Source organism: Humulus lupulus, chromosome 7 (assembly GCF_963169125.1).
Source record: "Humulus lupulus chromosome 7, drHumLupu1.1, whole genome shotgun sequence".
Taxonomy (NCBI): Eukaryota; Viridiplantae; Streptophyta; class Magnoliopsida; order Rosales; family Cannabaceae; genus Humulus; species Humulus lupulus.
Window position 1 is genome coordinate 74,546,883 of NC_084799.1, and position 23,819 is coordinate 74,570,701.

Below are 23,819 nucleotides of genomic sequence, written 5' to 3' on the forward strand. Positions count from 1 at the left end.
ATTAACAACAACAAATAATAATAATAATAAAATTGATGGCAGATGATTATTAGGAATAGATCTTATAGATAAGGTTAGAGAAAGTTCTCAATCATGGGCAAAACATACCTTTTTAGAGATTTAAAAAGAGCTGCCTTTACTCACTGGTCCGCTGAGAAGATGATAACTTCAAATCCCACTATATTAGTAGAGACTCAGTGATAGCATCCACAAAAATGTGTGAGGGCATGGTTTTCTGTTCTTTCACTTCTCAGTTTGAAAGATTTCCTTTTAGAAGGTGATTGTTCGGTTTGTGCACATGGATCCACTAATAGGCTCTAATTTGCATTCAAAAAAGCATAAACAATGTACCAGAAAAGAACACAACAATTGCTTGATTTGGATTTCTTAAGAAATCAAACATCCAAGTCAGGGTAGGAATTGTTAAGGAAGTTAATTACAATTAGCTCTGTAATTGTTCTGGTGTTTTCAGCTCATTGTCCTCTTGTATGTGCTGGCATATTGGCTACATAGTGCTTGGAATATACCGTACGGTAGTTATAACAATCATGAGGCAATCCTTGCCTTGGAGTCTGTAATGAATCTTTTTTCTGTTATTTTTCCCTTTTGCTATCCTGTATTTCAATACCTCTTGGTTTAGCCATTTTTGGCCTCTTCTGTATTTTCTGCCTATTAATGCATTGCAGCTCCTCAGTATCATTTGAGCTGAGTTTATTCATTTTGTTATAAACCCAAAATTCTCTCTTGGTATTAGAGACCCTTCGGCTTACGCCCTATGTCGACTCCTCAGACTCCTTCGCCACCTGCTGCCACCACTCCTGCCGGTGTTTCCACTCCGGCTTTGGCCTCCAGCACTCTTTCTGCCACCACCAGTCCTGCTGCGCCTAGCTCCACCACACATTTCACTCAGCCCTTCAACGCCCTCAACCAGCCTTTTCCTCTCAAGCTAGATCGAAACAACTACTCCTTGTGGAAAACCATGGTATCTACGATCATCAGGGGTCATCGCCTTGATGGATTCATCCTTGGCACTTGCGTTTGTCCACCTGAATTTCTCCAAGCTGGAGTCGCCTCTGGAGATGGTCTACTTGGTTTTGGTCTCTGCCTTAACTCTGAGTATGAGCATTGGATTGTCAATGGCCAATTGCTAATGGGATGGCTTTATAGCTCCATGACGGAAGCCATTGCAACTGAAGTTATGGGTTGTGCGACAGCCGCTGCCCTTTGGAAAGCTCTTGAACTTCTCTTTGGAGCTCATTCCAAGTCCAAAATGGACGAAACTCGAACCCTGATTTAGACTACTCTCAAGGGTTCCACTCCCATGCCTGAATACCTACGCCAGAAGAAAGCTTGGGTTGATGTGTTGGCCCTTGCTAGTGGCCCTTGCTAGTGACCCGTTTCCTGATGCTCAACTTGTTGCTAATGTCCTCTCTGGTCTCGATGCTGATTATCTTCCCATCGTTGTACAAATTGAAGCTCGTCCCGTACCACCTAGCAGGAACTCCAAGACATTCTTCTCAGTTTTGACAGCAAGATTGCACGCCTCCAAACATTGAGTCTCACGGCCAAGACCCCAGCTCCGTCTCTTCCTGCTGCCAATGTTGCCAGCCGGTCTCACCTCGCGTCTCGTGGCGGTGGTTCCTCCTTTTCTTCTCAATCCAACTCTCGTGGTGGTGCTCCTTGCTCTCGTGGTCGTGGTCGCTTGCTGAACTCTCATCCCACTTGTCAAGTTTGTGGCAAATATGGCCACTCGGCTGCTGTGTGCTATAACCGTTATGATGATACCTTCATGGGATCTACCCCTTCTCAAGGACCCTCTTCATCTTCAGGCTCTTCTGCTGCTACCTATGTTGCATCCCCTGAAGTTGTTGATAGTGATGTGTGGTTTGTAGACAGCGGGGCAAGTAATCATGTCATGGTTGATGGTGGCCAGCTGCATCAGAAAATAGACTATGGTGGTAAGGATCGGTTGGTTATAGGTGATGGTACTCCTTTACTTATTTCTCATATTGGTCAAGGTTATTTACCTACTGCATCTACGCATAAATCTTTGGCTATAAATGATATGCTGCTTGTCCCCACAATAGCAAAGAATTTAATAAGTGTTTCCAAGTTAACAACTGATAATTCTGTCTTTCTTGAATTTCACCCCAATTACTGTTTTGTGAAGCAGAAGACAACAAAGAAGGTTCTGCTTCGCAGGATGCTTAGAGATGGCCTCTATCAACTCCGTCCATCTCCTCTCCACCACAACCAGCTGGGTCTTTTTGCTAGCGTGTCTAGTCTGTCCAAGCAAAAAGTAGATCAGCCTACCTCTAGCTCTTTTTCAATTTCAACAAGTGATGTGTGGCATCGTCGTTTAGGACACCCATCTAGTCGTGTTCTTAAGTTAGTGTGCCACTCAAACAATGTAAAAATCTCTTCTAATGAAACAACAAGTTTTTGTGATGCCTGTCAATATGGCAAGTCCCATGCATTACCATTTCCATTGTTGACTAATAGAGCTAAGAGAGTGCTTGATTTAATTCATACAGTACTTTGGGGTCCATCACCCATTAATTCAAACACAAACTACAAGTTTTATATTCACTTCATTGATGACTTTTGTAGGTATACATGGATTTACCCTTTAAAAACCAAATCTGATGCACTAAGTGCCTTCCTGCAATTTAAAGTGTTTGTGGAAAATCAATTTGAAACAAAAATTAAAGCACTTAGGACCGACTGGGGAGGAGAGTACCAATCCTTTGGCAATACCATTCAAACCAATGGAATTCATTTTCAGCATTCATGTCCTTACACTTCAGCTCAAAATGGGAGAGCTGAAAGAAAACATCGACACATAGTCGAAATGAGACTCACTCTCCTAGCTCAAGCTAGCATGCCTCTTAAGTATTGGGGTTTTTTTTTTTGAAAAAGAGACAGAGGTCAAAGTTAGACTGACCCCCTCCCAATAAGATTGAGAGCCCTCACTTATGGCGGAGGAATACCGTGGTTACAAAAGGCACAAAAGAAAAACCCCACAACAATCACCCACCCCAAAAATTAAATCCAAAAATTGCCCCAATCTCTAATAAGATCAAAAAAGGGAACCCCGCAAAACACTTGGTTCTATACACCTAAGTAGGAACCCAAAATTTTATCTTATCCCAAATAGTCTCTGCTGAGTTAAAGACATCTTCAAAAATTCTATTATTCCTTTCCAGCCATAAGGCCCAAAAAGTGGCTAACAAGGTAGTTTGCCATAAACGAGACACCCTCTTGCCACCCCCTAATCAACTCAAAAACAATTGAGAACAGTTAGAGGGCATACACCAAAGAATACCAAACTCAGCTAAGACTTTTCCCCACAACTCTCTAGAAAAATGACACTCCATGAGTAAATGGCCAGTAGATTCCCCAGCCTGCTTACAGCAAACACACCAACCAGGGGATAAATAATGGTAGGGTCTACTTCTTTGCAAGTTGTCATGAACATTTAGTCTATTATTGAAGACCAACCAACCAAACACTTTAACTTTTGAAGGAGAGACACTTTTCCACAAAGACTTTGCCCACTCCTCTACTGAACCCAAATGAGCATAACTTAACCTCCAAAAGGTAGACCTGCAAGAGAAAATTTCATTAATGTCAGGGGTCCACGCCCCCGGTCTTCTAAAATAGCTAGCAAAGTCACCATCCCTAACAACTGTAATAGCTGAGTGAGACTGGTAACCTCCCTATCAAACAGATTCCTTCTGAAACGCAAATCCCACCCCAGGATTTCCAAACCTGCCTCTCCTCCAGAAACCACCATATCCTTAATCAAACAGTTACCGAACAAGGAAATAAAAAATAAGTCTGGGAATCGAAGTTTTAAAGGAGCATCGTTAATCCAAACATCTTCCCAAAACCGAATTCGGTCCCCCTTCCCAACCTTGAACCTGACCAACTGAAGATACTCCTCGTAAAGAGAAGAAATATTTTTCCACGGACCATGAACAGATAACCTCCCCCCTCTACCAGTATCCCAAAAACCTCCATCCCCCATACCTACTCATCACCACTCTATGCCACAAAGAGCTCTTTTCCAATGGAAATCGCCATAGCCATTTCATGAGAAATGCCTTATTTCTCGAATCCAAATTGCCAATGCCAAGGCCCCCATGATGTCGAGATTTACAGACTTCTTTCCAAGAGACTAGGTGACCAGACTGAGAATGATCCGCACCTTCCCAAAGAAAATCTCGCATCAACTTTTCCAAAACTTCCACCACACCTTTGGGAATACGAAAAAGCGACATAAAATACACCAGAATAGAAGAAAGAATCGATTGAATAAGAGTCAATCTACCACCCCTAGACAGGAAAGCATACTTCCACCCATCCAAACGTTTAGCACAGCTTGAAATCACGGGCTCCCAAAAGCCTTTGTTGCGAGGGGAGACCCCAGAGGTAAACCCAGATACTTCATAGGCCACTGACCCACCTCGTAAGCAATCTCCTTGGCACGAAACTCCACTATATCCTCCTCCAGATTAATCCCTAACAACTGACATTTCTGCAAATTAATAGAAAGGCCAGAAACAACACTAAAGGCTTTCAGAATATCCAGAAGCACTGACAAAGACTCATTAGCGTCAACAAAGAAGATCGTATCATCTGCGAACTGAAGATGGCTAACCTCCACAAAATCTTTTCCTACTTTGAAACCTCTTAAAGCCGAAACACTCTTAGCCTTATCCACCATCCTACCCAAAACATCAACAACCAAGGTAAACAAGAAAGGTGATAGGGAATCCCCTTGGCGAAGACCTCTAGAACCCTTAAATTTCCCCTAGGTCTCCCATTTAAAAACAAAAAGAAAGATGTAGAAGACAAACAACCCAACATCCACTTCCGCCAAACTGCACCAAAGCCTTTCTTATCCAAAAAAAAGCCCAGAAAATCCCAATCTACACAATCGTAAGCTTTAGCAAAATCAATTTTGAACACCCATCCCTTTTTGCCTTTACACCGATAATCTTCCACTACCTCATTGGCCACCAACACTGTATCCAAAATCTGCCTACCCTCCACAAAAGCTCCTTGTGTTTCTGCTATCGTATCAGAGAGAACTCCTCTTAGACGACTAGCCAGCACCTTGGAAATAATTTTATACAGACTAGTGACCAAGCTGATAGGCCTGAAATCCCGCATCCGACAACTGTCCAACTTCTTCGGAATTAGGCAAATGTAGGTTTCATTGGTCCTCTGATGAATAACTCCATCCTTAAAGAAACAAATCCATGGAGAAACCATCCGGACCCGGAGCCTTAGACCCATCACAATAAAAAACTGAACGACGAATTTCCTCTTCAGAGAAAGGCCTCTCAACGAGAAAAGCCAAAAAAGAAGGAATAGGCTCCCAAGATATACCTTCCACACCAATCCACCTCCTATGAACCGAAGAATACAACAAAGAGTAAAAACCAACAATTGCCTTTTCAATATCGACATCTTTATCAAGGATAGTTCCATCCTCTTGCTCAATTCTAGATATAAAATTCCTAGCTTTCCGAGCACTAAGGATACTATGAAAGAGCTTGGAGTTAGAAACCCCTTGTTTAGCCCATTGACATTTCGATTTAAACCAAACTCCTCTCTCCTCTTCGAAAAAAAATTGCTGCCACTCTTTCTTAATCTTCCCTCGCTCCAAAATAAGTTGATCATTCCACTGTCCCCCTTCCTCTAATCTATCCAACTCGAACATCCTTCTTTCCAAGGAATGTTCAAGCAAAGTTCTTGACCCAAAAACCTCCCGACTCCACCCCTTAACTTTGTCTTTAACCAAAGACAGTTTTTCCATGAAACCATACCCCGGCCATCCCATCAACTTAGACGAATCCCATCACTTCTGACAAAGAACCGGAAAATCTTTATGCTCAAGCCAGGAATTATCAAATCTGCACGGACTGGGACCCCACGAGGGGGGATTAGAATCTAACACAATGGGACAGTGATTTGAAACAATGCGAACCATCACTTCCTAACGAATGAAAGGATAAAACTCTGTCCATAAGGGCGAAAATAAAAATCTATCGAGCCTACTACAAATAGGCCTTTATTTGAAATTAGACCACGTGAATCGACCATTATGGAGTTTAGGATCCACCAGATTCATCTCTCTGATCAACGCATCAAATTTCTTCATGCTTCTAGTATTAGACACACTGTTCAGTTTCTCATCTCCTCTCCTAACCACATTAAAATCTCTCCCAACACACCAATGACTACCACAAATGACATGTAAACCCGCTAACTCATCCCAAAAGCAATCCGGTTTACCATAAGTCACAGGACCGTAAACACCAGAGAACCACCAAGGATCCTTACCTTCGGCTTCAATACGAACTGAAACCGAGAACTCCCCTACCAAAGAATCCGTAACCGTGACACTGTGAGTATCCCAAACCACTAAGGTCCCTCCTGATCTTCCTATAGCCTGTTGAAAAATCCAAGCTTTAAATCTGGACCTCCAAATACTTCTTACAAAACTCCTGTCTAGTTTAACCTTTTTCACCTCTTGAAGGACAATCAAATTTGGATTGGTCTTGCAAATGGTTTCTTTAATCGCCTTCCGCTTCTCTTTATTGCCATTACCCCTCACATTCCAGGATAAAATCTTCATGAGAATTTTCGACACCCAATCTCTCTCCTATTCTCATAATTAACATTAAACTTAAGTTTCTTAAGTTCACAGAGACTCTTTTTAGATAGAGAATAAGAGCTTCCATTCTTTGCCTCCCCTTGATTACTAATGAGTAATGAGATTCCCATCGACTCCATGACTGAAAATAGCCTTGAGGAATCATCTGTCCTATCCACCTCTTCCACAAAATTATTCCCTGAACCCACGTCCTCTTTCGCAATTCCAGAATCGTGGTTAAACTTAACTCCTTCCTCATCATCTCCTTCATTCCACAACCTTCTAGCTTGGACCATGATATCTTCAATATCCTCCCTATCACTTCAGAATCCAAGTCTATATCCTCCTCCTCAGAGCTGCATGTTTTCGAAAGACCATCTCCCACAGGAAAGATGAACTCATTCTCTTCCAAATCTTGTCCTATAGACATCGTACTCTCTTCCTGTTCTTCTAAAAGAAAAGTACTCTCTGGACCTGAAGCTTTAGGCTTGTGATGATACACTTTTATACTTTTAGCCGAAAACTCAAGACTCGGCTCTTCCTTTTCTGAATTTTGTTGAGAAACTACACGTCGTCTAGGAGCATTATCTGATGGGTCTGTCCAAAGAAGGATGCTGCCCTTGCAGAAGGCCTCACGTTCCTTGGGACAACCAATCCTTCAAATAGGCCTATTCAAAACTGTTACTTTAAAAAACTTCAAGGCCCGAAAGCCCACTTCTAACTCCTTGAAAATTGGATTGAAGAGAGCCCTAATTTAGAATAAGTCTAAAATTAAAGAAGCAGCCCTATTTTCCAAATTCAAGGCCCAGCCCAAACTCCCTCTAGAAAAAGCAATATGATATTTCAACTTAGGGCACGTGGGCTTTTTAAAAATAGGAAGACCAATGCACGTGCTCTGCTTCTTCCTTTCTCCAATTGATAAGTCTAAAAACAAACCATTAAAAATATCCTTTAAAGAGGGTCAGAAATCATGTAAATCAATCCCTTTAGATCCGTGATTGGATCCCTGAAATTCCGGACCCAAATTATTGCCCACGCACGACTGGAATTCTCCTTTGTTGACCTCCGGCGACAACTCGACCGCTGCAACACCTGTGGCAGACTCAACCTCGCCTGAAGTCTTCTCCTTCTGACCCTCCCTTGGCGGCTCCACCACCTCTGACACATCCTTCGGACCCTGAGTACTCTTTCTGACCCAAACCTTCCTTCCACTTTTACTTGAATGTTCAGACGACCCTCTCATCTTTCCTAACTTGAACAATTTTAAAAAGATAAAATTACCCTCATATGGCAAAGTGATAACTTTAGGAATGAAACCATTTGGATGTCCAAACACCCTCAAACGAGAACGAACAACATACACATCTTCCAACTCTAAAGTCCGTTTATCCACATCCATCAAACCACCGCGCAATTCTCCTATCACCTTAAAAACATGTAAATTCTAGATGTTCAGTGGGTAGATTCCTATCGCCTCTCAAATATTGGGTAGATGCTTTCCAAACCTCAGTCTACCTCATTAATAGGCTGCCAACACCGGTTTTGTACAACAAATCACCTTATGAAGTCCTGTACTCAAAGTTACCAGATTACAACTTAATGAAAACCTTCGGTTCAGCTTGTTTTCCCTGCCTTCGTCCATACCATACTCACAAGTTTCAGTTTCATTCCCTTAAGTGTGTTAATCTTGGTTACAGTGACTCTCATAAAGGATATAAGTGCCTAAGCACTACTGGTCGTGTGTACATATCTAGACATGTCATATTCAATGAATATTAGTTTCCTTTTAAAACATGCTTTCTTAACAACTATACTCCTGAACAACAAGCCATTGTGCAAAACGCGACCTGGTCTCATCTTCCTAACCTCCATTCCTATACTCCAAACTCCACCAACAATGTCTCGGTCTCACCACTGAGTGCTTCATCACAAGTATCCCTTGAATCTCAACCTGCTGAAGCTGCCTCCTCCTCACAACTCAGTAATCAGGTGTGTAGTTCTGTCTCTTCTCACTTAAATACTGAACCTAATGATCATGCTAATGTACTTTCTGAACCACAATCTTATGGAGTGATGCAACCCAACAATACTGAACACGTGAATGTGCCTATTGATGTTCAAGTGGAAAAAGCTCCTAACCAGCCAACACATCCCATGATAACTCGGTCAAAAGATGGCATTTTCAAGCCTAAAGTTTACCTTAGTCAAGCAAAATGGAATCCCATCAGTGAGGAGCCAAGTAGTGTAGTTGATACTCTCAATCATAAGGGGTGGAAGCAAGCAATGGTAGAGGAAATACAGGCATTACACAACAATCAAACGTGGTCCGTTACCCCAAACTCAGCTGAGTACAACTTAGTAGGTAACAAGTGGGTTTTCAAAGTGAAGAGGAATGCAGATGGTTCATTCCAACGCTACAAAGCTAGGTTGGTAGCAAAGGGGTTCCACCAAAGGCCTGGCCTTGATTTTGGTGAGACTTTCAGTCCAATAATCAAATCCTCAACCGTTCGAATTGTCTTAACAATTGCAATATCGAAAAACTGGGACATCAGACAGCTCGACATAAATAATGCTTTCTTGAACAGATATTTGGAAGAAGATGTTTACATAAGGCAGCCTCAAGGATTTGAAGATAGTAACAAACCAGACCATGTATGCAAACTGCATAAATCGTTGTATGACTTAAAGTAGGCTCTGAGAGCCTGGTTTGACAAGTTGAAACACACTTTGATTGACTGGAAATTTCAAAATTCAAAAGCTGATACTTCCTTATTTTTCTACAAATCCGATAGTGTTATCATTTTGGTACTTATATATGTTGAGGATATCATAGCAACGGGGAACAACAAAGATAGACTAAATGAGTTCATTGCTCAGCTGAACAAGCACTTCACCTTACAGGATCTTGGAGCCCTTCACTTCTTCCTTGGCATAGAAGTAGTTCGAGATAGCACATGTCTCTATCTGACACAAACCAAGTATGTAGAAGACTTACTGAAGTAACATGATATGACCAACACAAAGCCTTGTCCCACACCAATCACTACAGGGAAGTCACTTTCATTGACAGATGGAGAAGGTTTGAAAAATCCCACTGTCTATCGCAGCCTCATAGAAGCTCTCCAATATGTGTGTCACACACGACCAAACATATGTTTTGCGGTTAATAAGCTCAGTTAGTACCTTCAAGCTCCTACCACTCTACACTGGAGTGCAGCCAAGCAAATACTTCGCTACTTAAAGGGTACTATGAATCATGGTCTTCACATCTGCTATAATGAAAAATTGTCTATTACTGGCTTTTCAGGTGCAGATTGGGCTTGCTGTCCAAATGATAGAAGGTCAGTTGGAGGCTACTACGTGTATCTTGAGGACACTCTAGTTTCATTGTCGTCTAAGAAGCAGCCAGTTGTGTCTCAGTCTAGCACAGAATCCGAGTACAGAGCTCTGGCTCAAGTTGCTGCTGAAATCACCTGGATTAAATCCTTTTTATGTGAACTGAAGTTTCCTCTAGCTACCACTTCTGTAACTTGGTGTGACAACATCAGTGCTAGTGCTTTGGCATCCAATCCTGTGTACCATGCTCAGACTAAGCACATAGAAATCGACATTCACTTTGTGCGTGACAAGGTTTTAAAAAAGGAACTTGAAGTTAGATATGTTCCTTCTTTTGAGCAGATAGCAGATTGTCTCACCAAAGGCCTTCCTCCTTATCGATTTCAAGAACTAATCTCCAAACTTGGTGTAGTAGAATCACCCCTTCGTTTGAAAGGCGATGTTAAGGAAGTTAATTACAATTAGCTCTGTAATTGTTCTGGTGTTTTCAGCTCATTGTCCCCTTGTATGTGCTGGCATATTGGTTACATAGTGCTTGGAATATACCGTACGGTAGTTATAACAATCATGGGACAATCCTTGCCTTGGAGTCTGTAATGAATCTTTTTTCTGTTATTTTTCCCTTTTGCTATCCTGTATTGCAATGCCGCTTGGTTTAGCCGTTTTTGGCCTCTTTTGTATTTTCTGCCTATTAATGCACTGCAGCTCCTCAGTATCATTTGAGCTTGAGTTTATTCATTTTATTATAAACCTAACATTCTCTCTGGAATCCCTAGTCAAATCCACTAATAGACGATTGTACACCCTCAATTACACAACGGTTTATTATAGAGCTCTCAATTACAAAGATGATACTCACTTTCCTACAACTCTTCCCAGGAAAAAAAAACACCAATAACCCAGTTTAAAAGAGTTCTCAATTACAAAGATGATACTCACTTTCCTACAACTCTTCCCAGGAAAAAAAAACACCAATAACCCAGTTTAAAAGCCAAGAAACTCATCAAAAATCTCTCTGTATACAACACCAGAATGATCAGCTTAACCCAAAGCTTTGCATTAAGCTTAACTAACTTCCATATACTTACGTGAGAAACAATAAACTCATGACAAGTGTACAAGTTAATTACCCAATCCGTAACAAGCAGCAGTGTTGTCACCACTCACCAACTAAGATAGAGACAACTTCTCATCACTAGCCATGGAATATTATGCAGACAAAAATGCAAAAATGCAGGCAGAGAATGATATAATCAATAACAGTAGCTGAAAGGATTATAATCATGTTAACAGTAGCTGAACGTCCAGGTATTCCATTGAAGTGCCTCCAGTTCATATTTAATTACAATTGTCAATAATGTTCACATCATTGAGAAGAAAAACCAAACTAAAATTCAAAAGGCAAAAGGCCTTGATCGATGCATTTTTGTTCATCACCAAAAATCCCTGCACGAACAAGCCATTAGCAAATCAATGAACCCAGTTCATGAGCTTTACAATAATCTCTCTCAAAATTATCTAAACAAATTTCTTTACTGTATGACAGTGATGACAAATCCTAAGATTCTCTATCCTTATTGAAGCCTTAACTTGAAGTCTCAGTAGCCCAAATGCAAGGGCTAATATTTTGCTGTGTTAGTACAAGCTCTTCTCTCCGGATGCCTCAACACAATTGTTCGCAAAACGTCTCTAAAGAATTTCCTTTATTCTCCACTAATTCGTTCAATTTTGTCAATATCTCATATATCCCTCCTTATATTTGACTTATCATGGGCTAAACACAAAGTATTTTATTCTTGACATCAATCCAGCTACACCCACGTGCCTTTCTTATCCCATTAACTCCCATCAATCGTCTAATTTGATCTGCTTCTTCTAACCTTCCCTTATCTCTATAAATATTAGATAGCAGCACATAATTTCCAGGATTATCTGGTTCCAACTCAAAAAGCTTTGCAGCAACTTCTTTGCCCATTTCAAGATTGTCATAATTCTTGCAAGCACCAAGCAAAGCTCCCCAAATTGAAGGTTTTGGTTTAATTGGCATTGATTCTATAAACCTTTTAGCTTCATCTAATCGACCTGCACGACCAAGCAAGTCAACCATGCAAGCATAGTGTTCATGTCCGGGATTGACACCATAAATTTTGGTCATTGAATCAAAGTATGCAAAACCTTCCTCCACAAGCCCAGCATGGCCACAAGCTGATAGAACAGTGACAAAAGTTACATAATTAGGCTTCATTCCATCTCCTATCATTTCCTGGAATGATTCAATCACTTGGTTCACATAGCCATGCTGTTGGTAAGCTGTGATCATAGCAGTCCAACAAATGACATTACGATCCTTAGTTTCTTCAAAGACGCGAAAAGCATCAATCAGGCTTCCACATTTTGAATACATTGTTATTAATGAACTTAAAACACATGCATTCCTGACAAACCCAGATTTTATTATCTGGTCATGGATCAAAATGCCTTGATTAAGAGTTGAAAGGCAAGCTGAAGCATTAAGGGCAGAAGAGTAAGAAGCTTCATCAAGTTTCAAGCCTTCCCTTCTCATGATCCAAAAAAGGTTGCATGCATCTTCGAACTTGTTATTAGAAATGAATCCACTTACCATAATATTCCACGATACTACGTCGCTCTGAGAGTCTCCTCTTATTTGAAACAACTCAACGGCATTATTAAACCCCCCACATTTACAGTACATGTCAATCAACGAGTTCCTCACATAAGATAATGTTTCCAAGCCATGTTTCACAACAACCCCGTGAACTTGTCTACCGAATTCCACGGTCCCTATTTTGGCACAAGCACTCAACGCATTCAAAAAGCTCACTTCATTAGGAAAGACCGAACTCTCCCTGATAACCTCCTTAAAAAACTCAACACCACGATCATAAAACTCGTTTCTTAAAAATCCCGTAATCATAGAATTCCAAGAAACAACATTTCTCTCAGGCATTTCATCAAACACCTTCTCCGCAGAAACCATATCACAACATTTCGCGTACATGTCGATCAAAGCAGAGCATACAAACAAATGGGTTTCAAGCCCAAGTTTCCAAACCAAACAATGAAGTTGTTTGCCATTAACTAAAATCTCAGTGTCCCCACAAGCGGGCAAAGCTGCAGAGAAGGTGAACTGGTTCGGGACTACACCAGAGCACCTCATTTGGCTAAAGAGCGACAAAGCTTCAAAGGGTTTTCGGGAATGGAAGATTCGAGTGACGAGAGTAGTCCAAGCGACTACGTTTTTGGACACATCGTCGCCGGCGGTAGATAACAATAGCAGACTTCTGTTGATGAGGCCACATTTGGCGTAGGAGTTGAGGAGGTTGTTGAAAAGGAAAGAGATGGAGATGATGTCGTTTGTGATGAGCTGGGCGTGAATTTGGGAGACATGTTTGAGGTTATTGGTTTGGGTGGTGTCGTTTAGAAGATTGTTGAAGCGGGTAGGAGTGGAATCTGGTGATGATCCTTTGTAATGGCAATATCTGTGGAAGAAAGAAGAAGGAGAGTAGAGGAACGAATTGGTTTTGGGATATGGAGGGAAGAGAGGTATCATAATTCATCATAAGAGCACATTACAAATTCAAGGGTGTTATGAGAACCTTCTTCCGATCTAGTGTTTTTTACAGGGGAATTCTTCCGATTTAGTATTACGGAGAGAATTTTAAGACTATGACAAAAAGAATAAACTCATCTCAAAATGAGACTGAGGTACTGCAATGCATTAATAGGTAGGAATACAAAAGAAAGCCAAAAGGCTGTGCCAAGTGGCCATACATTAAAAACAAAAACAAAATAACAGACAAGATTCATTACAGACTCAGGCAAAGATTGCCTCATGATTGTTATAACCACCTTAAGGTATATTCCAAGCACTATGTAACCAATATACCAGCACATACTAGAGGGAGAATAAGCTGAAAGACCAGAGCAATTACAGAGCTAATTGTGATTAGCTTTCTTAATACCGCCCCTCAAAAGAAGGGGTGATTCCCTTACACCAAGTTTGGAGATCAGCTCGAGAAAACAATAGGGAGGAAGGCCTGCGGTGAGACAATTTGCTACCTGCTCAAAAGAAGGGACATATCTAACTTCAAGTTCTTTTATCAAAACCTTGTCATGCACAAAGTAAATATCTATTTCTATGTGCTTAGTCTGAGCATGGAACACGAGATTGGATGCCAAAACACTAGCACTGATGTTATTACACCAAGTTTCAGAAGTGGTAGCGAGAGGAAACTTCAACTCACGCATTAAGGATTCAATCCACTTTCAATCCAGGTGATTTCAACAGCAACTTGAGCAAAGCTCTGTACTAAAGTGTCCCTGAGATATACACAATAGCCTCCAATTGACCTTCTATTATTGGGGCAGAAAGCCCAATCTGCATCTGAGAAGCCAGTGATGGACAATTTTTCACTATAGCAGATGTGAAGACCATTATCCATGGTACCTTTTAAATAGCGAAGTATACGTTTGGCTGCACTCTAGTGTAGAGTGGTAGGAGCTTGAAGGTACTGACTTAGCTTATTTACTGCAAAACATATGTCTGGTCGTGTGTGACACACATATTGTAGAGCCCCTATAAGACTTCGATAGACAGTAGGATTTTTCAAGGCTTCTCCATCTGTCAATGATAGTGACTTTCCTGTAGTTATTGGCGTGGGACAAGGCTTTGTGTTGGTCATGTCATGTTTTTTTAGTAAGTCTTCTACATACTTGGTTTGTGTCAAGTAGAGTCATGTGTCATCTCGACCAACTTCTATGCCAAGGAAGAAGTGAAGTGCTCCAAGATCCTTTAAAGTGAAGTGCTTGTTCAACTAAGCAATGAACTCATTAAGTCTATCTTTGTTGTTCCCTGTCACTATTATGTCGTTAACATATATAAGTACCAAAATGATAACACTTTTGGCTTTGTAGAAAAGTAAGGAAGTATCAGCTTTTGAATCCTGAAACTTCCAGTCAACCAAAGTGTGTTTCAACCTGTCAAACCAGGCTCTTGGAGCCTGCTTTAAGCCATACAGTGATTTGTGCAATTTGCATACATGATCTGGTATGTTGTTGTCTTCAAAACCTTGGGGCAGTCTCATGTAAGAACGCATTATTTATGTCGAGCTGCCTGATGTCCCAATTTTTGGATACTGCAATTGTTAAGAATATCTGAACTGTTGAGGATTTGATTATTGGACTGAAAGTCTCGCCAAAATCAAGTCCATGTTGGGGTTTATGCCCTAATTAAAACTCAATTTCTTTGTAATCTCATTTATTATCAATAAAAGAATAGAAATCATTTTTTGACTTGGTCAATCACTTTGCTCACATCTTTTACTTTCATGATTATTTGTTTAATATAAATTTCTATTAAATCCTGAGCATATAGCTAATCGTATTTATAGTGACGTAATCACAGTGGAATAAAAATATGATTATATGTTCAAATATAAGTTAGTCCTAAGATTAGTTAGTGCACAAGATTTGCATTGACTTGCCAATCTACGATATGATCTACTTACACATCGTAGTGTTATGTTCTTTCTAGAACATTAGCAAAATAGATAAGATCGAATGTATTTGTTACATTGGACTGGACCGATGTTGACAGTATATAGGATAAGTAAACATACCGTTATTATCTATTCTAGTCATATCTTATAATTGACCATAGGTCAATTCAATCTCAATTATGAGGGGTTAGTATTCTAAATGATTGTATTATTTGAGTTCTTTGACTTGTTCATTACCAGTTTACCCTATGGACTAGCCCATACTTACATCTTGGGACTCGGTAGTATAATTGAGTGTGAGTTTCAATCATAGATATGAACATCTATAGATTCTGATGAAGAAGTGAAACGATGGTTTCTTTTTAGTTTGGTTCAAGGTGCTAAATGATAGAGATCTCATTTCAGTAATTAATATTAGTTTACTGAAATATCATTTATAAGGAATTAAGTGTTTTAAGGATAAAATACAATGAGGGGTAAAACGTTATTTTAGTCCCATCTCATTGTAGACTGTCTATAGAGGATTGAGTGACAATTATGATTGTAATAATGGATAATTAATAACGTATTTATATTGCTTATAGAGGGTTCTATGAATTCAAGAGTGCAATTTCGAGTCTTTAGTGGAGTCTCGAAGAATTAATAAGTTAGTAAATTTATTTGTTAGATTTATGATAACTTTTTGGAGCTTGATTTCATAGGCCCATGGTCCCCACTGTACCTTATATAAAATCATCTAGATAGTCTTAGTTAATTGATTTAATTATCAATTAGAATTATCAAAGTTGACCAGGTCAATTTTGGATAGTTTCACAGAGTTATACAATTTAGAGAAGAAAAGATAAATTATGACAGATTTATTAATTATGATAAATTAGTATCTAAATTAATAAATAAGTTTAAATCAAGGTTCAAATTATAAATAATTAATTTGATAAATAATTTGAATAATTATTTATTTAATTAAATCAATAGAAAATAATACAAGCCTTGATTTTAAGTTCAACGAGCTTATAATCAAATGAGAAATTTCATGGGCCTAAAGCCCATGCTAATTTCGACCTAAGGTTGTTAATTGGCTATTATTTTATTAATTTTTTAATTAAATAAATGACCTAATTGAGTCTATAAAAGGAATGCTAAGAGATAAGTTGAATCACAAGTTTCTAAGAAGATCAGAAGATCTATTAGGTTTTAGATTCTCTTTACTGCAGAAGTCATTTTCTAAGCCTCAATTTTTCTCTTCTATTCTTCTTCTCTTTGTATCTATCTCATGTGTTGAGAATTGCTCACCATAGTCTAGGTGATTCTAAGGATACTTTGGAAGGCTGTGAAGAAAATTGAAGAACGGTTCAATTTCTTGGTAATACTCTGCGACAGAAAGGATACAAGGGTTAAAGAAACCGCAGGAAAGACTCATTCATCCCGCTGCTTATAATTTAAGTATTCTTATCATTATTTCTCTTTGAATTCAATTTTAGAAACTTGTTCTAGGTTGTCTTATATTAACTTGTTTAATATTATATCTACATGAAAATAAATAAATATCCTAAATAAGTTTCCCAATAACTGGCCTCAGAGCCTTTGGTAATATTTATTTTCATGCATGAACATGGTAAAATTAAATGATTTGATGTGTTGAGTAATTTGGTGGATTTCATGTTTTTTATGATGCATATTGAATTTTATGTGATTATTAGCATATTTGGATTCTTTTGTTGTGTTTTCTTTGCCAATAATTTTTATATAAATGCTTTATTTGATGTAAAACATGGTCAAAATTATTTCGAAAACGTTTTCGGGTTGAAAAATTACACAAATTTTATTAATTTTTTATTTATTTTTATTTTCGGGCAGTGGCCGCGCCCTAGGTATCCGATGCTATTGGTCGCGACCACCATTAACCTCTGGCCGTGGCTAGCACATGATTTTTGCCTTGAGTGGTCCCATGGCTGCGGCCACCAGTTTTCACTGCCCGCGCCCTGCGTTGATTTTTTCTTAAAATTTGATTTTTGAATGTATCTTTTTAGTATGTTAATACAAAAATATCAGATCTTTTCTATTATTTAAAAATATTTGTTTTTGAAATACAATATTTTTGTTGTTTGATATTTTAAAAATAGATATTATTTTACAAAGATTCAAATTCAAATTTAAAAATAGGTTAACTAATTAATTTTAAATATTTTAATATATTAAAATATTATAATTAAGTTATCAGATATTTAAGATATTTTTAATACTTGATATATTTTTTTGATATATGATATTTGAAAATAATAATATCTGATTATTCTATAGATTTTAATATTTAAATAATTTGAAATTTAAAAATTTGTTGACTAGATATTTTTATAGATATTTGAATTTGTTTAATTGTATACGAATGATATTTGTTTAAAAATGTATAACTGGTTAAATTTTAAAAAATATCACGTTTTTCAAACCAATTTGTTGACGCGGTTATTCGCCAACAGATAATTATACGAATAAACGGGATGGATTAGTGCTGAATAGTGAACCATAATATGTAAATATTTATATTCCAAACTGGCGAAATTAGTGTGGTGGGAAGGTTATCACTCCTTTCCTTTTAGGTGGTTCGAAGGTTAAAATCCCTCTAGTCCAGCAATCTATATTATTGATATTTCTCGAGTATTCCTTACAGAGTGTTTCTTTACAATCAAAACGCCAACCCCTTGCAACGCCCAGGGTCTCCATATTTATAGGGAGAGGATATCTGGGTGTTGGTAAAGGGGGTCATCCCGTGACCCTCTTACCCATCTTGTCACATCTGTGACACTTATGATTAATTCCTAAAACCTGACAATGAAGTATTGTCTAATCAATAGGTAAGGGGGATAATGGGCCACATGGCCCAAACCAGTCGTGGGGTGCCTGAACACGCACGATTATGCTGCGTGTCTGAGAATTCAGGAATGGAGTAGACACGTGATGTCTGATATGCGCACGTTTACATTGCGTGGTTGACTTCACAAATGGTCGGGGGTGTCAGATCTATAACGCACCTCGAGCTTGATGTAGCGCCAGCTCGTGATATCCATACTGCTGACCCATTGCCTTCGAGTATACTTGCTAACTCTTTGATTAGCTCGGGCTAAAGAGGTGGAGACTCGTAACAGAAGCTCCGGGTAGACGGTTTCCACATGGTGGATTGAATTATGCCCTTTTCTAGCTCGCTAATAACTCGTGGATATTTAGGGTGTACATTTGCCCCCAAGCCCCTGCTCGTGACACATGACGTCATCTGTGGCCATAGTGGGGGCTTTTAGGCTTCTTTTTTTGACTCTTCATGTCCCGCCCATTGCGCTGGTACCGAACACGTGGAGCACCGTGGTTGGCGACGGTCCGGCTTCCGAGAATCGCATTAAATGGCCTAGCCTGTCTTCGGCCGTCGTTTCGTCTTTTGAGTTGTGACCCTCGTATCTCGCATTAAGGCGATCGAACGGTCCTTGCTCCTTTGCCTTTTACGTATATATAAGGTTGGCCACCTTTCGCATGAGCCACCCTTTATTTGAAATTTTTTCCTCATCTTCTCTCTTCTTAGCCTCAGAAGCCTTTTTCCTTCCGGTTATCGTTCCAGAGGTCTTTACGTTCCAGACACAAGGGTTTCTTCGTGACTCCAGCTCTAAAGGCTCTACCAGGACTACTCCTACGCTTTTTGCAATTTTCACACAGCAAGAACTCTATAAGTCCTCTGCTTGTTGTACGTTTAGATGTTTCCATTTTTCTTATTTAGGTAAACTTCTTTCTTAGTCGCACACTGTAGGTTGTTTTTTCTTTTTGGCTAGTGTTTTGTGCGTAGGTTTTTATCCTAGGGGTATCGATCATATGAGAATATGCTTAGGAATGTGACGCATAGGACAAGATAATTCTGGGGTGACTTTTCTGGGTAACTTTTTGGAATGCCTGTTTGGAGAGGGGAAGGTGATAGGTTTCTGGGGTGCAAAACCGGGTAGCTTAGGGGTCACGCTTCCCAGGCGGTTTTGCTTTTTGAAACTTTCCCTCTAAGGCAAGCATTATCCTGACCCTCCTGACACACGGATCCTGAGCAATCGGGGTCCCGTTGGGAACACAGGCGCGTGTTCACAGAACCGCGTGGCCTCACGCACCGTGGGCTGAGATTACCTCAGCCCGTGTAAGGAAAATCATTTCTCGCGCTAGATTTCCTTTCCTATTTTTAGGTCGCCTTTCTAAACTTTCTTCATCTTTGTTCGTTAGGCGGCCAGATTGGACCCATGAAGAATATGCCCAAAAAGAGCGCCGCCGGCTCGTCATCCCAGCAGGCTAGCAAGGGGAAGGAGGTGGTAGCAGAATCCCCTATCCCCCACTTCGGTCCCACTGTGGAGAAAGAGGTCGAGGTGGGACCTGACGCCTTCTTCGAGGCCGAGAGGATTGTCTCGAAGGTTACAACTCAGGGGAAGGTCAACAAGATCCTGCTATCCCACAACATCAAAATAGGGACAGGCGCTCTTGTTGCTCGATCTCCCCTCGAGGGTGAGCAGAGCTGCACACCGCTCGACGAGGAGTTCACGGCCTGGAGCGAGGAACACCTCAAGGCAGGGGCCTTGCTTCCTTTGGACCAGTACTTCGTGGACTTCCTGAACTTCGTGAAGCTGGCCCCCTTTCAACTCCCCCCTAACTCCTACCGCCTGTTAGTGGGGCTGAGGTATCTGTTCCTGAAGCAGGAATGAGAGGTCCCTACACCGGCGGACATTCTCTATTTCTTTTGCCTCAAAGCCAGCCCGGATCAACGGGGGCGCGGCGACGGGTTCTATTACTTGACCCGTTTTCCCAACTCTGCCGCAGTCATCGAGCTTCCCAGCCACCCTAATGACTTCAAGGACTAGTTCTTTATGTCGATGGGGTTTCGCAATTGCGAACATCACTACTTTAACCGTCCTCGTAAGTTCTTTCTATCCTCAGCTTGCAAAATCATCGCTGACTTGTTTCTTTCCATGTGTATTGACTTGAATACCACCGTACAACTATTTTTGTGAGGACGGCTAAATCGGTGACCCACGGGGGTCAATATGAAACTTTGGCGGGGCTCCCTCCAAGCGAAAAAGACTACCACCAGCTCGTGTCTGATGAGACGATGCTGGCGTGTAAGTTAATTTCTCCGGGCCAGACCCTGGCCTTGAGGAGGCCGCGGACCATCCCAGTAGCTCGTGAAATGGCGCCCATCCCCGAGGGGGGTGCTGCGAATGACGACGAGTAGGACGATGTGCCACTCGTGCGTCGGAAGCGGGCTCTTGAGATCACCCAGGGGGTCGACGCGGAGCGGATCCAGTCCGGGGCAGCAGCCGGCCCCTCCGGTCAAGGTAACCCATACTTGTTTAAGGACTTAGACAGGGCTGCCACAGACCTACGACTTGCTAGGTTTAAGCCCAACCAACTCGTACATCATCATCAAAATGACCCAGACCGTAACACAACTCTACTCTAGTGCGTTGATCAACTAGTGTTGCGCCATGACATGGGCAGCCCTAGAGGCACTGTAGTAGTAGACAATACCCTGGCTTTTAGGTCAGCCCTTTTTGAGGAGTATGGGACCAACCTTAGGTCGTGGCCCTCCCTTCCAGAGGGTGTAGTAGCTCCGGGGCTTAGGCAGTATGTAGAGGAGTTCAGTCCTGAGGTGGATTCGGACCCAGAGTCCCCTCTCATTCGTGAAGTTATTATCTTAGACTCCCCCGTAGAAGCTCCGCGGCCGGAGGTCGTGGCAATAGATTCCTCCTCTAGCTCGGAGGGTAGGATCTTTTCAATACATTATTTAGATTCTTTAGATTTTTTTTATATCAAGTATTTTTACATGCCTACTAACGCTTCCTTGTCTTTGTTTCAGGCGAGGAGATGTCACAGCTCGGGGACAACGTCCTGCGATCCATTTTCAAGGGGGGGGAATCCTCCCTTCGAGTCATCTGGACCATTGGTAAAGAAGCCCTGGCTGACCAAGAAAACTCCCCCTCCCGGGACCACCTCCAAGTCTCTCGCCAAGGGGAAGGGCCAGGATCCTCCCGCCACAGAGAAGATGCCCCCACCTCCCCCGCGGCCTCCGGTCTCTAACTGTGAACTGGAGGTACTGACTGGGACCTTGCCAGCTCCGAATCCCACTGTGCGCATCTCGGTAAACTCTCAGGCCCTGGAGAAAATCCTCGAGGCCTTTCAAGGGACGGTTTATGAAACCGCGACCTATATGGTGGATCATTGCTACAATGCCACCCTAAGGGACTTGTGGGAGATTGAGACGAGGAACCCCGAGAACGTTATGGAGTCTTCACTGGGGATGACCCTCACGGTAAGTTTGCTTAATCAATGGTTCTCTTTGCTTTTTCTAAAGCACATGCCTTATCATATTTTGACCTTGCAGGCGACTTTGGCTCTACACCGAAGCATAGCTCGGTCCAGGGCCAGGTTTGACGAGGTCAAGGGTGAGTTCCAGACTGCTCAGGCCGCTCTCGCGTCTGCTCAACAACAAGAGCGAGATGCCAAGGCTGCCCTGACGGCTGCCAGGGAAAGCGAGAAGGTCACGTAGGTCGCCTTGGTTGCTGTGCAGGCTGAGCTGGAGGCAAACTGGGCTAAGTTACTGGAGGTCGAGGCTACACAGGTCGCCTTGGACGCTGTGAAGGTCGAGCTTGAGGAGGCCAAGGCTGCCCCTGTGGCAGAGAGGGCATCTTCCAGCTCCTCCATGGAGGCCATGCTTTATCATTGCTGGGCCTTCAACCAGGATGGTGATTTTTCCTTCCTGGCACCGGAGGTGTGGGAGCCCTTCCTCGAGAAGTTTAAGGCTCGACTTCAACAGGAGGCACCCTCTGAGACTGGGGAGACTTCCGCTGCAGCTGAGCAGAACGCTGAAGGGGTGACTTCGTCGGAGCGGCCTGAAGGGGCCTAAGACTTCTGATCCTTTTCTCTTTTTTATTTTTTATTTGTAATCTTCTACCACGAGGTTTTTTCTCCTCGAGATAATTGGTTTCCCTAGATTTCACTTTAATCTATTTTTTTACCTTTATTGTTACTCATTTTCAACGCATTTGGTAAGAACTTAGTTTTTATTAGTGTTTTTATTGACATCTCGTGCTTTTTTAGAAAAATATCGGTCAATCAATTTAAACTAACTTCTAAGTTCTAAGGCCTGGTCGTATCTAGGACATTAACTTTAAAAACTTAGTTCGCGTTAATCTATTACTGATATCTCGTGCTTTTTAAGAAAAACATCGATTAATCAATTTGAATCAACTTCTAAGTTTTAGGACCTGGTCGCATCCAGGACATTAACTTTAAAAACTTAGTTCGCGTTAATCCTTTATTGATATCTCGTGCTTTTTAAGAAAAACATCGATTAATCAATTTGAATCAACTTCTAAGTTTTAGGACCTGGTCGTATCCAGGACATATGCCCCCTAAGTAATCAGGAAAGGATCTTTCAGGTTACTTGAAACGTACCCCGCTTTTTTTTTTTTTTTAACATTACATCCACAAACATATACAACAATGCAAAAAGGATATCTCTCATTATTTAATAAAAAAAGGTGGCTTTTCTAATTAAGCCTTACAAAAGTATTACTGATAATATTTCTTCAGGTGTATCGCGTTCCAAGTCCATGGGACTGCTTCTCCATTAAGCCGAGCTAACTTAAAGGTTCCTTCTTTCACGACCTCTGTTATTTGATAGGGCCCTTCCCAGTTTGGTCCCAGCACTCCGTCCTTGGGATCCTTACCGGCTAAGAAGACTCTTCTGAGTACCAGGTCACCTACGCTAAAGATGCGTTTCTTGACCTTTGAGTTGAAATAACGAGTGATCTTCTGTTGATAATGCGCGAGCTGCAGCTGTGAAGCTTCTCGTTTTTCGTCAATTAGGTCGAGGGATGCGCAGAGCAATTTGTCATTTCGGTCTTGGTCAAATATCTAGACTCTATGCGAGGCTACCTTTACCTCGACAGGAAGGACAGCCTCACTCCCGAAAGCCAGGGAGAAAGGAGTGTGACCCGTCAAAGTTCGGTGCGAGGTCCGGTATGCCCACAGTACCTGGGGGAGCTGTTCGGGCCAAAATCCCTTGGCTTCATCCAGTCTCTTCTTAAGGCTTGATTTTAGCGTCTTGTTGACAGCCTTGACCTGCCCATTGGCCTGGGGATAGGCCACGGAGGAGAAGATTTTAACTATGTCGTGCCTCTCGCAGAATTCGGTGAAGAGATTGCTATCGAACTGCGTTTCGTTATTTGACATGATCTTCTTTAGCAGCCCAAGTCGGCAAACAATATTCTTGACCACGAAGTCGA

The 23,819-nt window shown here is 41.3% G+C and overlaps 1 protein-coding gene across 1 annotated transcript; it reads right to left on the reverse strand.

Moving 5' to 3' along the window:
- Positions 1-11,296: 11,296 nt before the first annotated feature.
- LOC133788298 (pentatricopeptide repeat-containing protein At1g06140, mitochondrial-like) lies at positions 11,297-14,158 on the reverse strand. The gene has a single exon (XM_062225729.1). The coding sequence runs from the start codon at positions 13,572-13,574 to the stop codon at positions 11,778-11,780; it is 1,797 nt and encodes a 598-aa protein (XP_062081713.1). The 5' UTR covers positions 13,575-14,158; the 3' UTR covers positions 11,297-11,777.
- Positions 14,159-23,819: the final 9,661 nt, after the last annotated feature.

Excerpts from the sequence above, each read along its gene's own strand:
- LOC133788298 (XM_062225729.1), bottom strand. The coding sequence starts at position 13,574 with ATGATACCTCTCTTCCCTCCATATCCCAAAACCAATTCGTTCCTCTAC.